The 18,738-nt window shown below is 39.1% G+C and overlaps 1 protein-coding gene across 6 annotated transcripts in view; it reads right to left on the bottom strand.

The window, feature by feature from the left end:
* CDH12 (cadherin 12) overlaps positions 1-18,738 on the bottom strand; it is a 508,006-nt gene that overhangs the window by 19,025 nt on the left and 470,243 nt on the right. For all 6 annotated transcript variants that reach the window (XM_072152753.1, XM_072152755.1, XM_072152752.1 and 3 more), the window contains 2 exons: positions 13,947-14,134; positions 4,805-5,058 (listed from right to left, as the gene is read on the bottom strand). In XM_072152753.1, coding sequence (XP_072008854.1) covers positions 4,805-5,058; positions 13,947-14,134 — 442 coding nt within the window. The remainder of the gene's footprint in view (positions 1-4,804; positions 5,059-13,946; positions 14,135-18,738) is intronic.

Raw genomic sequence — 18,738 nt, 5'->3', positions numbered from 1 at the left:
ATGCATTGAACACGCATGCTAGATGTCACTGCAACTAAAATGTGCTAAAAAAGTAGCTATCTGAATTGAATGTAAATATTATATTATTATTATTATTTCTTTTTCTATTTTCCAAGATTAATATAACAGAAATGTAACAACACATCTTTTATCAATTTTGTGTATTATCATAAAGAAAACTGCTATAACAGCTATTGATGGGAGAATTAGAATCCAAGGGTTATGCCAGTGTCAGCAAGTTATCCTCTTTCTACAGTACAGGGGATACCATGCAGCTCAGTGCAGGTCTGACTTCTGGTACCACATCCGATCCTAATAATGGAATCTGTATAGTGTCTTGAGAACTAAACAAAGCAGTAGGAGACATTTAATACCAACTGCTCTATTCGTTTTGGGGTACAAGGGCCAACTTGCTGTCATTGGAATGATCCTTTAATGAGAAATGGAAACTATTATGTATATGAGAATGAGCACTATTTATGGGCATTATACTTAACATATATTCAGTATTATACATTTTACTAGACAATAACTAAAACCCTCAGAGTGACCTTAGTAGGTTTAAACCAGCTCTTACAATGTCTCACATGACCAACAGATGATGAAACATAAAGATTCTGCCTCTTGAACTATGAGAGCATCATTGAGGAAATTACAGAGATGTCGTAAACATTTGTAATGGCAATGGTCCATGGCCACTGCTGTGCCCCCTGTCTTGGCAAGCATAGATGTCACTGCTGCCAGCCAGTGTATTCAAATTTATTTATAGGGAATGGGTGTCTTAGGTAAATATAATCCTGTCCTCTAAATCTCCCTTCCCCAATGGGAGGTGTCTGAGCATCAAGATTCCTGTGTGTCCTAGCCAGGGTGTGCTCTCTATCTGTGCATTGTGCAATGTTTGACCTATGCTCTCTGACTACAATCTCTATCTGTTATAATTCATATTCAATCCTGTCTTCTTCCTGAACCAGTGCTCCCTGCCTCAACCTTCCCTGTTTTCAGATTCTGCTACTCAGCTGTCTGTCAAATCCACAGATTGGCCAGGACTAGAGATGAGCGGAGGTGTCAAAATTTAAACCTGGACAAATCTAAAATTTTCCTGCATTGGGATGTTCTATTACGTCCTGCTTCTGGCACCAGCTCATGGACAGATCCGACACCAGAAGCAGAGACTGTCAGCTGTACATTACAGCTGACGCCACGCTCTAACACTCGCGATTGGAGCCTGCGTGTTAGGATGTTCCCCCTAAGGATTGGACCCCCTGTGCCTTTTACCGGGGGATCGGATGCACTTCTGGGCAGCTCTGAGGTCTGCCGAGTTCCCCGGGGATGCCCGATGTTCCAGGCAGTCAGACCCCTTCCGGGTCGGACTGTAAACTGTCTGTTCATGTTCAAGTTTGTACAAGTAAAAACAGTTAAAAAAAAAATTAATTTAAAACATTAAAATAAATAAAATAAATAAATAAAAATAAAAGCCCCAAAAAGTCACTTTTCCATACAAACACTTAATAAAGTATAAAAAAACACAAATACACAAAAACCCCAAACATATTTGGTATTTCCCTGTCCCTAACAATGTGTATAATAAAACAGAATCATTACTGGACCGGCATGGTAAATGCCAGAGGGGTGGGGGGGAAATGTTCTGAAAATAGATTATTTTTAACCCCTTAAGGACCAGGCCCTTTTTCGTTTTTGCGTTTTTATTTTTCACTCCACACCTTCAAAAATCTATAACTTTTTTATTTTTCCATGTACAGAGCTGTGTGATGGCTTATTTTCTGCGTAACAAATTGCACTTCATAGTGATGGTATTAAATATTCCATGCCGTGTACTGGGAAGCGGGAAAAAAATTCTAAATGCAGTGAAAATGATGAAAAAACACATTTGCGCCATTTCTTGTGGGCTTGGTTTTTACAGCTTTCACTGTGCACCCTAAATGACATGTCTATTTCATTCATTGGGTCAATACGATCACGGGGATACCAAATTTGTATAGGTTTTATAATGTTTTCATACATTTACAAAAATTAAAACCTCCTGTACAGAAAAAAAATTCTTCATTTTGCCGTGTTCTTGCGCTAATAACTTTTTCATACTTTGGTGTATGGAGCTGTGAGTGGTGTCATTTTTTGCGACTTCTGATGACGTTTTCAATGCTTCTATTTTTAGGACTGTTTGACATTTTGATCACTTTTTATAGAATTTTTTCTATTTTTCAAAATGGCAAAAAAATGCCATTTGCGACTTCGGGCGCTATTTTCCGCTACGGGGTTTAACGCAGTGAAAAACGGTTATTATATTTTGATAGATCGGGCATTTTCGGACGCGGCGATACCTATTGTGTTTATGATTTTTACTGTTTATTTATATTTATATCAGTTCTAGGGAAAGGGGGGTGATTTGAATTTTTATGTTTTTTTAATATAATTTTTTTTTTTTTACTTTTTTTTATTTATTTTTTTTACTATTTTTCAGACTCCCTAGGGTACTTTAACCCTAGGTTGTCTGATTGATCCTACCATATACTGCCATACTACAGTATGGCAGTATATGGGGATTTTGCATACCATCTATTATAATGTGCAGATCGCACATTATAATAGATAGCCTCGATCATGACAGCCTGGGATCTTTGTGTGATCCCAGGCTGTCATGGCAACGGATCGCCGCTCCCCGGTGACGTCACGGGGAGTGACGATCGGAGCCAAGATGGCGGCGCCCACGCGCCGCCGGCTCTTTAATGCCGCCGGCAGCTTTGCCGGCGGCAATCAAAGGGTTAACAACCGCGATCGGTGCAAGCACCGATCGCGGGTGTTAGCGACGGGCGTTTGCTTCATTATGAAGCAAATGCCCGGTGAGTATGAAGAGGGCTCAGCCTGTGAGCCCTCTTCATACTCCCCCATGCGCAGTAAGACGTAAGGGTACGTCTTATTGCGCTATGGGGTTAATAAATACCCTTTAAAAATGCTCTAAAAAGTGATTAAAAAAAGTTACACACACTAAAATAAGACCACTAAAAAGAAGAACTCTTCTCCCTGTCACCAGAAGTCAGAATTTTACTGGTGAAAGGTCTGAATAGGCCTTGCAGAGTACACTACATGACACCCTGATTGACAGCTCTGCTCCCCTCTGTTCCTATAATATCCCAGGATAAAGATTACCTGGGTCCCTGCCCAAAGTCCTTGCAAAGTCCTGAGGTGATGCCACATTTCAAATTTCAATGCTCGCCTGCTCATTTGCAGCTAATTATTCACTTATTCCCTCTCCCACTTTCTGTCAGGCCTTAGCTTGATGTCAGTACGTAGTTTGCATACCTGAGCACTGCCAAGTTGAAATGCACAGAGACTCTGCGCATGTGCAGTTCTCTGCCGAGCTCATTGGCCACCAAGTAGCAAACTGCGCAAACTCCAGGGTGTACGGCTGTGTACACAGTTTTCCTGTGTGGTGAGCCGACATCATTTTGAGAACTGTCTTATGAGAGGTGTCTCTGTAATCGTGGTGACCCAAAGAATTAAAATAATATATTATCTTTTTGGTTTGATGAACGGCCAAAAAAAAAATGAAACAAAAACATTTTACCAAAAATTGATGATTTTCATTTTTTCCACCAACAAAGAGTTAATAAAATCTTATCAATTAGCTATAGATGCCCAAATATTATGTACCATAAAATTGCATCTCATGTGGCAAAAAAATAAGCCCCTATAAGTCCACTTTAAAAAAAAATTATAGCCTGTACAATGTGACAATGCAGGTCTGCTCTGAATGGAGCCTCCTACCATTCTTGGCCGGTCGTGGCCCACACAGCAGGTTACCACCGCATATGGGGTATCAGCGTACTCAGCAGAAATTGGTTATTAAACTTATTGGAGCCTATTTTTATTTAATACATTGTGAATGTTTCATTTTGCATCCAGACTGAATGTATTGTTTGTATCTGCTTCAAAAGTAGAGAATGTAGGACTTTGAAATTTTTTTAAAATTTTTTGCCAATTTTCAGTTTTTCAATAACCAAATACAAAAGTTATCATCCAAATGTTTAAACTAGTTTGAAGTACAATATGTCATGTGAAAACAATCTCAAGATCCCCAGGATATGTTAAAACATTCCAAATCTATAACCACTTTGAAAGATTTGAAAAATGGGCCGCGACCTAGAGGTCAAAATAGTCTGAAGGGGTTAAAACCTTGTTCAAGTGTGGGTTTGGGTAGTGTGGGTTTGGGAACTGAACTCAGAGCCCCTCCCATCAGTGAACTGATAAGATATCCCTGAGGAATCTAGTCAGCTTTAACAATTTAAGAACATATGATACCAACATCATCTTCTAAAGGTCTGTGCTTAAAGTTCTTAGGTCTGTGCTTAGACATTTTTATATGTTTACAGTATATCTTATTTCTCAGTTTGCCTGACTAATAAAATTTCAACACTATTAAGATTTATTATCATTTAAGTCATCATTTATCATAAATGTTACCTTAAAATGTATGGAGTCAGAGTTTTTACTCTCTATGTGTTTTGCTACACACCCCCTTCTGCTTCTCTTCACAAAGAATTTTTAACACTGAAAGCAAACAGAGATTCACGCCGACAATATGCATTTCCTGACAGTGGGTACCGGACACTGGTGGGAAGGCGGCATTTATTGCATATTCAGCTCTAGCATACACAGCTTTCTATTTGACTTCTATTTCAGAAGCTGAAGAAACTGGCATCATATTTATTAGCTGTTATAATAAACACAATAAAAATAAGTTTTAATTTAGACAGCAATGTGAAATGAAATGTAGAAAAAGTGTTACCTAACAGGACTGGAACCTATGTCTAGATCCTGCGCTGTAACAGCTCCTATGATGGTGCCAACAGGTGTGTCCTCATATACTTCCATGGTGTAGGAATGTTTGCTGAACACTGGAGGCTCGTCAACATCCAAAACATTAATTTTTACAGTAGCAGTGTCTTTAAAGGGTCCCACTGAGTTATAGTGATGATCCGGGTGCACATTGGAAGCTTCAACCTTAAATGTGTAGGCCTTTTTTGTTTCAAAATCCAAAGGCTGAAAAATAAAATAACATATTTGAGAGATTCCATTAATCATTTAAAAATAGTTTTTACCTAAGATCATATACCATGTTATATTACCTATCCAACTTGTCCATTGCTTTATACTTTGCTTATTTGTCCTGTTTCTACTATGATGCAAGAATATTCATGTTTCCTGCATCCATTACCATTTAAATTTTTCTTTTTTTTCAAACCTCTGACATGATCATGTCATTAATGGACTCCATCTGTCTATAAACCTCATTGTGCTTCCCTTGGCCATGTACAGATCACCTTGAACCATCTTGCTATTAGGCATCACTGAACCCACTCTCATAAATTACTGAGCTATCTAGTGTCTCTCCCTCTTCTGTTATTAGCTGCAGGGGACATCTCTCTTAACCCTAATCCACCTTCTTTTACTGCTAACATCCACTTTTTACTAGCTATACAAAAAATAGCCCATCAATACTGATTCATATACGTATGTTGTCTGCCTTCCCTTGTCTCTAATCACTGACAAGGTTAACACTAAAACATGAACGCAGTAGCACACAATAAAGTGGTTAGGAGAGGTATTAGAAGGAGGGAGACAGTGCTGCCCTTTTATACAAAATGGCCTGATAGCACTCTGTGCGGTTATCATTTTTATTACTTACTGTGTTAAGCTTTTAGGGAAAACATATATTTTGTTGTCTCTATAAATTATATTTTTCCTTGTACAAATGTTAATTAATATTTTTCTTGTACAAATGTTTTCCTTGTAAAAATAATAAAGGACGAAACAACAAAAGGTAATAACTTGCATAAGTTTTAGACCCTTATTTTATTAAGAATACATCAAGAAAACACATTTTATACTGAAAGAAAGATATTTTATCATTTTATGAAACAACTTGTGTGTCTCATGCGTCTCTTGCATTAACTCATGCCGGCATGAGACGCAGCAGCTAGTCAATGAGTTAGCTAGAGAATGCCAATAAGTTAGTCAGCCTAACTCAGTAAGGACAATGGTGTTGAAATGAAGTAAGTAAACATGTCTGGCAGTGATCGTAGGCACTCTAGCTAACACTGACTGATGATACTTACCTCTGATGCGTCCTGATACAAAAATAAAAGAGAGGGCGCTAGGTGTTAGGTATGAATTGGTTAGGTGTGAATTTGTGCTGATGTGTATGAGCCTGAGACGCATGTATAAGCTAAATGTGGTCTAGCTTTGTTGTTATGCTAGAGACAGGGCTCAAAAAGTAGCTGCAGGCATACACATATCCTAAATTTTGTGAAGGCTAATTGGAACAAAAATAGCTATCCTGCTCAGATATCAGTCCAAAGATATTGGTGCTCAAGTTTAAGTGGAGGATTATCACACAGAACATCAGACAGCAGCATCGACATGCGAGTAATAGTAACATTAAAATTGCTGTATACTGAAGAATATGATGAATACATGCCAATATAGGGGATAATTCAGAGAAAGAGTCGACCCCAAATTTCTGGAAGCCTCTATTTTAATAAATAATACCCACATGCATTTTACTATATGTACAATAAAGATTACATTTTAAATATTCCATCAGGTGAACCTTTGACCTAGTCTGAGGTCCAGAGCATCCAGGTTATCTCTGTACTTGGCTGTATTCATCTTTCCTTCAATTGCAACAAGTCTTCTTGTCCCTGCAGCTGAAAAACACCCCCATAGCATGATGCTGCCACCACCATCTTTCACTGTTGGGATTGTATTTGGAAGGGGATGAGAAGTCTTGTTTTCTCCACACATACCGCTTAGAATGAACACCAAATATTTCAATCTTTTGTCGCATCAGACCAGAGGATCTTAATTCTCATAGTCTGGAAGTTTTTCACTTCTTTTTTGTAAACTGTATGCAAACTATGTCTTGCACTGAGGAGAGGATTTGGTCAGCACACTCTGTCATAAAGCCATGACAGGTGGAGGACTGCAGGAAAAATTGACCTTGTGCAGGGCCGCTTCTAGACAAAGTGGGGCCCTGGGCAAAACTAAAAATGGGACCCCAAAATAAAACTATTTTATGACCAGTCACAGTCAGCAAGAGGCTCCTTTAGTATGGTAAAACAAACTGTAATATGGAAGAATATTATAGGAGAAAGATAAATGACAGGGAGATTTATGGGCAGCATGGTGGCTCAGTGATTAGCACTACAGCCTTGCAGCGCTGGTCAACATCTGCAAAGATTCTGTATGTTCTCTCTGTGTCTGCGTGGGTTTCCTCCGGGTCCTCCGGTTTCCTCCCACACTCCAAAAAATTACTGGTAGGTTGATTAGACTGTGAGGTCCATTAGGGAGAGGGACCGATATTTTCTGAAAGCAGACACTTGCCCCATTTTCAAACTTGCATCAAAGATTTTATAGACATAGGCGCCTTCATGCAACTTTGATTCAAATTGAAACATTTTATTAAAAATACTTAAAATTTGACTTTGATGGCAAAAAATGTAAAAACTTTATTCTAGGACATGTGTGTGTTTTTGGTGTTACATATAACTTTTCGGACATGTTCTGGTCGCGGTGTAGTCACATTAGGCGAAGAGGATTGAATGTTCATCGTATCAGTCAATTTTCCCAACAAAAAATAACTATCACAAAATGAAAGGGAATAAGAGAGAAAGGGCCACATTTATCACTTTTGTGCACCTAAGTGTAATAGTTGCGCCTAAATTCTGGCGCACTGTTTTTCATAATTATCACAAGCTACAACCATCTGTGATAAGTTAATTTCCTGTCTCTTATTAATCACTTTACTTTAACACAGTTTAGGCGCAATTTTGGCGCAGTTTGGGCGTAATGTTAGATTCAGGCACTTACATGTGATCCTGCTACAAGCTCTTCTCTGCTTCTCCCACAGCTGAGCATGAAGATAACACTCACAGCAGCACCCAGGTGTGTGAGACCCAGCGACCTCCTCAGCAGGGGCTTCTCCTGGAGGGGATCCCCCAGTGCTGGTCTCATGCTGCACCCCTGTAATTCTGCACAGTATCCCCCTCAGACACACTGGTGATACTCTGCAGAATTACACAGGGGACTCTTGTCAGTACTATACTTTGCAACATTCTGTAACGTTCTCTTCTCTCTTGCTTTGAGCTCAGGATTCTGCAGAATGTTTTGTAAATAGAAGGTGATGAACTGTAAATAGAGTCTGCAGCTCCTGTCTGCAGAGTATCTCATGTCTGTATGATCTGTTCAAGTGTCTGCAGTGTCTGTATTATCTGTACTAGTGTCTGCAGTGTCTGTATTATCTGTTCTAGTGTCTGTAGTGTCTGGATGAGCTTTGCTGCTAGAAATGAGCTGTTCTGCAAAGGGGCTCAGTGCTTTCTTCTCAGTTTACGCCACCTTTGGGCTGGAGTGTTTTTGCGCCCGTTTTTGCGCCTAAATGAAAACGTTGCAAGTGATGAATATCATTAGGCGCAGCAAAACACCTGGATTGGTAAGATAGATGCGGGAAAGCTGGTTATTTTTGCTGCGCAGCTAGTTTGGCGTTTAGTCGCAAAAACGGTGCACCTGAATGAAAAGGCGCAAAAACAACAGAAGAAACGAGTGATACATGTGGCCCAAAGTGTGTTCTTAGTTAGTTCTGCATAGAGAAGGTCTAATAACATGAATATTAGTTGATATTATCCCTTCTCAAAATGTAGTAACACATAAAGTGAATATTTCCATTATCTGTGAGGTGCAGCAGCTCCTGTGTGCAGCAAATGCTCCCTGAAGCCTGATGGCTAAGAATCTGGATTGGGGGGGGGGGGGGCTAATTTCAGGGGGCTGTATCTCTGGCTCTGTGACACATAGAACCTTACTTCTTTTTTCCTATGAAAGAAGAGATATTAACTGTTAAACTGCCGTTGGAGTGATTTTTATATATAAAAATGGCACCTGATATTCTCACTTTAAAACTGAATATCTCTGGATCCATAGCACCTAGAAACAAAATTCAAGATTCATTTGAAAGAAGAGATTCTCCCCTTTCTCCCAGGGGCCCTGGGCAATTGCCACCTTTGCCTACCCATAGCGCCGGCCCTGACCTTGTGGAACTTTCTCCCATCTCCCTTTTACATCTCAGGGGCTCAGCTACAGTGATCTTGGGATTCTTCTTTACCTCTCTCATGAAGGCTCCTCTCCCACATTTGCTTAGTTTGGCTGCATGGCCAGGTCAAGGAAGAGTTGTGGTCATCCCAAAATTCTTACATTTCAGGATTATGGCGGTTACAGCGCTCTTAGGCTTGAGAAAGACTCCAGTGTGTGAAATGTTGCATGGACCCTTTGGAATATTGAACCCTTTCTATTTTGTAGTGCTGACAATCTTTACAAACTTCTGTATATTGTATATATATATATATATATATATATATATATATATATATATACATGAATATTGCCCACGAGTCCCTAAATTATATCAACCCCCCCCCCAACTTCCTTTTGTTGAAGCTTTTGACCAAATCTCATCTTGACAACTATCAGTGTGGTTTATGCACTCTACCAAGACTGCCATTACTACAGATGACTCAGAGAAATGCAACTACTCTCTATTGAATCTTGTGAACAGCTGTGGTGGTTGATACAACAGACCACTAAATCCTTCCCTCACGTTAGATTGTAAGCTCTATTGAGCTGAGTATTTTCCTACTCTTGTTTTATCTCTTTCTTTACTCTATACTGTGTATGCTGATGCTGTAAAGCTTGACATTGTATGAGTAAAGATGATTATTACGTCTTTAGTCTACCAGACAGCATGCTATCTGCAGCCGTGGGTGACCCAAAACATTAAAATAATCTCTATTTTTATATAGAGATTATATTTATTATGTAACTTACTAATATCTACATGTATATTCATATCAGAAAATGGAAGCATATATATGATACAGATATATAAATGTATCTGTGAAAGGAAAAATAAGTCGTCGAACATAAATAATTCTTATCCAGGAGAGCCATCTAGTGGTAATTTTAAAAACTGTACCTTTAACATTTTCAAGCTCATGTACAACTAAAAAGGGAAATCTAATAATCATAGAACTTCTTTTTTGATATATAATCAGAATTTTTTAGAACAGAAACATCTATGTTGTAGCATAAAAAAGTTATTGATTATAAACCACATCAATTTTTTGTACTGAAGTTTATTTCCTCGATCAGTTGACAAAGATATGACACAGAAACATAGTTATTATTAAAATAAACATTTTATAGATACATTGCACACCTGTGATTTCTTATGCAATTTTGTTAAATAAATTACCATATTCATACAGTATACTAAATAAATATAAACAGTCCATTAAGACATCATTTTCCAGCAGCATTACAAACCAATTTTTACCAGAAAGTTTTTTTGCTATTCTATGGGATATTTAAAATTTTTGAATGCTCTATATTTGGAATACATGAAGTGAAACATATTGCATGCTGAGGTGGGGAATGTATTAAAACTGGCAGATATTGCACCAGTCTTAATACTCCCCGTGGTGGTGCACAAAATGCATGTTGTGCAGCCAAATGAAATAAGCACCATTTCGCCATGTCCTGGTAGTTTTCTGCCATAGACTAAGCAAACTAAAAGGGAAGTGCAAAGTAAGATGTAACAAGAATGTGACTGATCACATGCTTCTTTCTGGTCATCCAATATCAAAGATGCAGCCTCTTTATACTGCCCCAGGAATGGTATGTAGCAGTGCTGGTTGTGTTTTAAAATTTGATTGCAGCAGAGTTGTTTATGTGTGGAAGTTTCAATTCACAAATAAAGACAGAATTCAGGATTCCCAGCAATTCTAATGAATGGATATCAGATCCTGCATTGACTAAGAGCAAGACACACTGATGCCATCACACAGCATCTCCTGCTTCAAGTAGCTGACTAAAGTGCCAGGAGCAGGAGACGTGGGGTAATGACTTCACCACACCCCATCCAGCAGTGCACAGCAAGAAGAGGAAGGGAAGACCTGAGTGAGTATAAGTGTTTTTTAAATTATGAATTTTGAGGGAGAGGCACATTGAGGGGGCTGCAGGGAAATTACTTTGGGATGGGGGGACACATTTCTGGAGTCTGTGGACACATAACTGTGGGCTGTGTCTGGGACAATACTGGGGACTATTTAGTGGACATTACTATGGGACTAGGGGCATATTACTGGGGGCTGTGGGGAACACATTAATGGGGGATGTGGGGGACATTACTGGCGGCTGTGTGGAAAATACTGGGGGCTGTGGGGCATATTACTGGAGGCAGTGGTAGACATTACTTGAGCTGTGGGGCAAATACTGGGGGTTGTGGGGTACATTACTGGGGGCTATGGAGACAAAATAGGATGTGAGGACAAAACTGGGGGATATGTGGGGGACACACTGGGGATTGTGTGGGGGACATCTATAGGGCTGTGGTGACGTTTGTTGACACTATGGGGTCTGTGAGCACATTACTGGGGACAATTCTGGGGGCAATGGTGACATTTCTTACTGGTGCTGTGGGGTCACTAGTGGTGGTTTTAGGGAGATTACAGGAGACTTTGGGGACATTATTGGGGGCTGTAGGGAACATTACATATACAAAAGCTCTAAGAGGCTGTGTTCACAGGTTTAGCAATGCAAGGCATACCCCTGTGAGTGGTGCTTGCCCGATCGCATACGCATTTCCATTAAAAATGGACGTGATCGGTAACAAGCCCCCATGGTTTTCGGTTTGTGTAAATGGAAGGCAAAGACCATGTGTGAACGCAGCCTTACTGTATTTGGGGAAGAGTGTTAGGAGTAGCAGCAGTATAACAATGTCAGGGTATCAAGATGTAAGGACAATTAAAAACATAAAGTGTCTGGTAATCTCCACAGGGATGCTACCTAGTTGGAGGAGGAGACATGATGATGCCAGACCTAATAGAGAAGATAGAGAACACGTCACCTGCAGGCATTGGAAATAAGAAGTAGGGATTTCTCTTGATTTATCAGTAGCTGTATAAAAGTAAGGTTGTTATTAGCACAAACACATGTGTGGGGATTATGTACAGAAGTGGGCATTACTGAAAGTGTGATGTATATGCATTGGGACCTGTGTATTTTACCGGACTAGCAACGCTGCTGCATATAGGTATATATTTATTACAATGTTGAACATAGTTATTCCCCATGATACATTACCCTATAAATGCTAGTGGTATTTTCAGGGTGAAGCTGAAGCTAAAGAAAACCTGGACAGCAAACTCTGCAGTGATAGGCCATTGCTGGAGAATCAATGGACATTTACACTCAAAAATTATATGAACTTCCACACAAAGAATGTGGTGGATGCATTCATTTGCCCATGGTTAATTATCTATGTGGGACTTACATGCTAATAAGTCTCAGAGACTAAAAGTTGTGGGTTTGGATGTTACCCACCGATATTATTGGGGGTTTATATGACCAAGCTGACTGTGATGCAAGGCACAGTGAACCTATAATTTGGGACGCCTGGTATCAAGGGGAATAAATCAGGACCTTTTCTTTGCAGGTTTTTACATAAGTGTTAGTAAGAGCTTGTGAGCTAGTAAGAGACAGAGGGATCAGTGGGTTCAGCCAAACCTGGGCCAAAAGTCTAGGTTCAGGAATTTAAACGATAGCACCAATTGCTGGTGTTAACTCTTTAAAAGCCAACAGCATAAATCAGGGGTGGAGAAGTCATCATTCTATACCTAATGGGGAAGAATTGTTAGCTGTGAGAAAAACCTAACACAGGGAAAGGAGACTGCAGCAGAAGCTACTTAAAACAGTAAGTGATTTATATCTCTGCCTGATATGTAGCTATGGTGTGCAGTACATGTATTGCCAATATGGAGTTATGTGCAGTATATTCACTGCTGGTAAATATTTATCTGGGTGATATATATTTATGTGTATGGTATATTCAATGCTGGTTGACTTGTGTTTATTATATATTTATTGCATAGACATTTTATGTGTGCACATTATTCTAGACTTAAATGGGGATGGCCTGATGGGTTTTTGGTATGTGGGGCCAGATCCAAAGCTTGACATCCGATTCAAAACTTGGAGTGTTATTTTTACTGTATCCTGCATCACTGGGTAACATGGTTTGATCCTTATACTGTATATACTTGAGTATAAGCCAACCCGAGTATAAGCCGAGGTACCTAATTTTAACACAAAAAAATTGGAAAACCTATTGACTTGAATATAAGCCTAGCGTGGGAAATGCATTGGTCACATCATCCAGCCGGTATAAAGCTGACCAGCCCATATGCTTCAGTATAAAGCCTGCCAGCCCTGTCCCCCAGTATATAGCCTACCAGCCCCTGCCTCCCAGTATAAAGCCTGCCCCTGCACTATATAGCCAGCCCATCCTCCCAAGTATAAAGCCGGCAAACCCCTTCCCCGAGTATGCCAAGCCTTTAATGAAATAAATTAACACTGCACTCAATTTTCCGAGGACCACAGGTCCTCTTCAGGTGCTCTTAGGGTCATATGACTCCTCTTCGGGTCCCAGCACATGGTGGGCACACACAATGATGTCAGCCGGTTGCCAACATCATTGATTGTGCGCGCCCGGAATTGCACAGGCACCCAAAGAAGAACCGAAGAGGCACCAGAGGACCTGCAGGGAGCATCGGAAAGGTGTTAATTTCTTATACACTCGAGTATTATTCTGCTGAAATACATGGTAAGTTAATATCTGCATGAAGTTTTCTTTCAGTGTTTGTATAGGTTTTATTTGCAATATGCTTTCCACAGTCTAAACACTTGAGTAAGCCATAGAATGTGTGCTCAAGTGGAAACAAGGACCAAGGGATAAAGTCGCCATCTAGTTCTGCAAATTATGTTGGCTTTCTATAAATGATACAGAAATGTTAATAATAATTACATTTTGTATTGTGACCGACCTTTTTCAGCATTAAAATTCCTTCCTGTGTTTCATTGTCTGTAATGATATCAAAGAGATTCCCACCATCTCCAGGTACAATATTGTACTCAATTTCTGCATTTTTCCCATAGTCAGGGTCCACTGCACGTATCCTCCCAATTGGTGACCCCACTTGTGAAGTCTCAGGTACTTTTAAGTGAAATATACCTAGTGAAGACAGAATAATCATGTCAAAATTATGTGATAAAGATTATAATTACTTATCACTAAATATTGTAAAATATTGTTAAAAAGTTTAAAATATTATTAAAACATTGTCTGTAAGACTGAACCTCCAGATAGATCAATTCACAAAATGATTAGATGTCACCCCAAGCATTGTCCACATGATCCACAGAGATCAGAAACATGCTGACTGTTTAACCTAATCTTATCATCTATAATTAATTAACATTCATTAGCATTTTCTATATCTGTGGAGGACAAGACTCACCTTAACACCTAACAGACAGAAAAGTTATAATTAGAGATGAGCGAGCACTAAAATGCTCGGGTGCTCGTTACTCGAGCCAAACATTTCCCGATGCTCGAGTGCTCGGTTCGAGTAACGAGCCCTATTGAAATCATTTTTCAGTAAAATTACAAACTAAATGAGCACTGTTCAGTGCAGATGTTTTCACTGAAAGAACACTGAAAGAACACTGCAGAACAGATTGCAGATGTTCGCGAACATCTGCGATCTGCTCCGGAGACATGCGTGCAGAACGGTGTTCTCCGCAATAGTATTTGAAGAACAATATGTGTAGAGAACAACTTGCAGATGTTTTGTGTGTATGGTATGACTAAGGACTAACACGCAAAAAAGTCCAAAACGCGTTACCTCTGCCAATTTTTGTGTCTCGCACTGCATGCTTTCTTGTGCCCATGTCTATGCACAAGCACTTTTTAACTTTGAAGAATAAAAATTTTGGAATTACTTTTTAAACAGTCGTCTACTTTGGATTCTCTGTGTACGGATGCTGGATTCCCCGCTTTCCTTTTTGCTTTTTAAGCCTCTTGCCACTATCATGCATCACTGCGAATTTCCGGACCAGTGATAGGGGATACACCGTGCACCTGGCCTGGACTAATACCTTGAAAAGACTACAGTCGTCAAGGGGTGAGCTGTTACCTGACTTTTTCTCTTTTTAACCTTTACTATTGCAGATGTTTTCATGTTGTTGACGTCAAATTCTGACCCTACCATCCGAATGTTGCAGCAGAAATCGAGACTCATCAGACCAGGCAACGTTTTTCCAATCTTCTACTGTCCAATTTCGATGAGCTTGTGCAAATTGTAGCCTCAGTTTCCTGTTCTTAGCTGAAAGGAGTGGCACCCGGTGTGCTGTTTCTGCTGCTGTAGCCCATCTGCCTCAAAGTTCGACGTACTGTGTGTTCAGAGATGCTCTTCTGCCTACCTTGGTTGTAACGGGTGGCGATTTGAGTCACTGTTGCCTTTCTATCAGCCCAAACCAGTCTGCCCATTTTCCTCTGAACTCTGGCATCAACAAGGCAATTCCGCCCACAGAACTGCCGCTCACTGGATGTTTTTTCTTTTTCGGACCATTCTCTGTAAACCCTAGAGATGGTTGTGCGTGAAAATCCCAGTGGATCAGCAGTTTCTGAAAGACCAGCCCTTCTGGCACCAACAACCATGCCACGTTCAAAGGCACTCAAATCACCTTTCTTCCCCATACTGATGCTCGGTTTGAACTGCAGGAGATTTTCTTGACCATGTCTACATGCCTAAATGCACTGAGTTGCCGCCATGTGATTGGCTGATTAGAAATTAAGTGTTAACGAGCAGTTGGACAGGTGTACCTAATAAAGTGGCCGGTGAGTGCTTTAATCATTTATTTGTTAATATATATTTATTCATTTATATAGCTTTGTATTTTTCCATCAGCTTGTTCAGCAATTTCCTCATGTGCTCCGCTAAATTAATGTTTATTATGAATTATTCATTTATTGTTTTTCATGTATTGTTTTATATATATTTTTTTTTTTTACATCATGATTTAATAGTTATCTACTCATGCATTCACATGGTGCATGTAGCTTTACGGCTTTGTACCACTGGGACGCAACATGTTGTCATACTATATGTGATCATTTTTGTAACACGTGATTTTACCAACCCCCCCCCCTCCTTTTTCTGATACATTTGTATATATGTTTTATGTCCTTTTAGTATCTACCCACTTGATAAAGGAGTCATATTAGGCGGTGTGTACCCAAGATACAGAATAAAAATCCTTCACCTAATATTCTGTGCATGTGAGAATTCCGTGTGCGCCAACCGTGACAAGTACCACTCCTGCTATACCATATTCGCTTCTAGACCAGTTTGGCAACCGCATCTTGTCTACCCTTGTCCACAGGCAGCACCAGGAAAGACTATACATCCAACTTTTCATACCTACATTAGAGTTGTGCCTAACGGAGCACAACCAAACCCGGTGAGTCTCTCTCTAATTGTCCTAACCATTACCGCACTTTACAACCTTACTACTCTATGAGCGCTATTTGGTCTCCCCTTCCCCACCTTTCTATATCTCACCTCCTTCCCAAGTTTAAAAAAGGAAAATTGTAATAAACATAGATGTAGCAGATGTTATCATAATACATTAATAATATGGTGCTAATAACCAGTGTATAGAACACTGACATACCCGTAGCTTTATAGTATTAATGAAGTGCAACCAGGAGATCAATTTAACTTTTCCTACATATGTTGGGCTGTATACAATTCACCATTTTTCATTTACACACTGGTGCTCTAGCATAACTAAGAGTGCAAAACTGCCCTATTTAATGGATGATTGAGCTAAAAACAACAAAGCAAGCAATGTACTCAGTGTTATACGTCTACTATATTTAGAAGGCAGATGACCATCTGAGCAATCCTTGCGGAGCTATAAATATGTATACAACAGTCATCAATCATTTGTGAAAGGAGCAGGAAAAGACAGAGATAGTGACTATGAGTAACTGTATTTTAGATTTCTATATCCATTTGCTGTGAATATAAAATAAGAAATGTTACTGTATTTAGATGGTGCTTAAAAGGATATTCCTGTTTTCGCAAATGAATGTTATTGTTTAAATGCTCAAAACGTTTCCATATAGTTATAAATATACCTTTTCTATCAATTCATTGCAGTTATAGATCTCTGCCAGCTGTCATTCTTATGAAAGCTTTTGTGTTTATTTCCAGCAGATTGAAATCTGTCCATGATCATGTGATATCACACAGTTGCAAGGCTCGTTATAACACAGAGAGTAATTAAAGCTGTGTGTTATAGTGAGCCATGCACCTGAGTGACATGACATGACCAGGGATAGATTGCTAACCATTGGAAGGAATTATACAATTTTAGAACAGCAAGCAAAGATCTAGAAAACCATGAGGAATTTATACAGAAATGGAAAATTGTATAACTTTTCATTAAACAATAATATTTATGTTCTGCATATAGCTTCTTTTTTACCGAGAGAGATACAAGATGGTTTAGAATTAACTCTATGTTGAATTAACTTTCTGATAACATAATATTCATTTACTGTGGATATTTATATGCCTTGTTCAACACCCTGACATCTTCCACATCGATGAAGTTGAAGGATATGTGCTAAGCCCATGTGCTTTACATTGAGCTATGAGATATTTCCCAATAATATCATTTTAAAACAGCCCAATGCCATTTCATTTGAGTCTCTGAATGTACTTCTCTCCAAGTATCAGAACCCCACCATTGTGATATAATTAACCTTTGTAAATGCCAATGAATATATAGCCAGGAAACCACTTTGAAGTGTTAAAACACTGTTTGACAAATTGGGATCCAGGAAGGCTGTGCCCTATGAATAAGAATCATACATTTGTGACTTCAAAACCCTCACTTACATAGTTTACATAGAGGCCAAAGGTCAATGTCAAGAAAGGCAAAGAGGAAGGTTTTGGGAAGCTACAGTGAAACTCATGAGCAATTCCCATGGTGCCTTAAAATATTAATATGCATAAAAATAAAAATGAAAATCTCTGCATTGTGATCATGGAACTTCTCAATATAAGTATACTTATAATTCAAGACACAGCTCCAAGATGTAAGGTATGTGTACCCAGGGAGCAGACAGTTTCCCTTTAAAGACCTGTCACCTTTTTTGACAAATGTTCATTAGTAAATAGTTGGAGTAACTATTCAGGGCTATTATTTCTTACAACTCTAGGTGGTATTATTTTTACTTATTATACCTGCTAGAAATTCATAGCTAAATCAACAAGTGTGTGTTTTTATTGTACAAAATTTCTAGAAGGAATAAAAGAAGAAAAGACAACCGAAAAGTTGTTATATTATGGCAAATGCAAACACATTCTGAGATGGCATACCTCTGAAAATAGCCACAGGTTCATTTCTTGGACATCAAATATGGTGCCCAGCAACATGAATGTTACAGATAAGCTGTGTACGTAGGGAAATAACCATAGGTCAGATGGGACATAATTATTCTCCTAATTAAATCCCTGCATCATAGAATGAAATGAAGAGTGCTGCAGCCTATGTGTGTTCTGTTTGGAACACACTTTTATCAAATATTTCATTGATAGAACATAAAACATATTGAAATGTGTTTCCCAAATGTAGTTCCTTTCCATTCATATATGGTTTACTGATTTATATTGTTTATTGACTTGCAGTGTGTATACTTGAGGCAAACAGCATCATCTTTTTTAATATTCCAGTCATGTAGTCCACCAAGTATATGTTAAC

Source organism: Engystomops pustulosus, chromosome 5 (genome assembly GCF_040894005.1).
Source record: "Engystomops pustulosus chromosome 5, aEngPut4.maternal, whole genome shotgun sequence".
Taxonomy (NCBI): Eukaryota; Metazoa; Chordata; class Amphibia; order Anura; family Leptodactylidae; genus Engystomops; species Engystomops pustulosus.
Note: the sequence above shows the minus strand (reverse complement) of the source record. Positions and strands in the feature narration are given on the sequence as shown.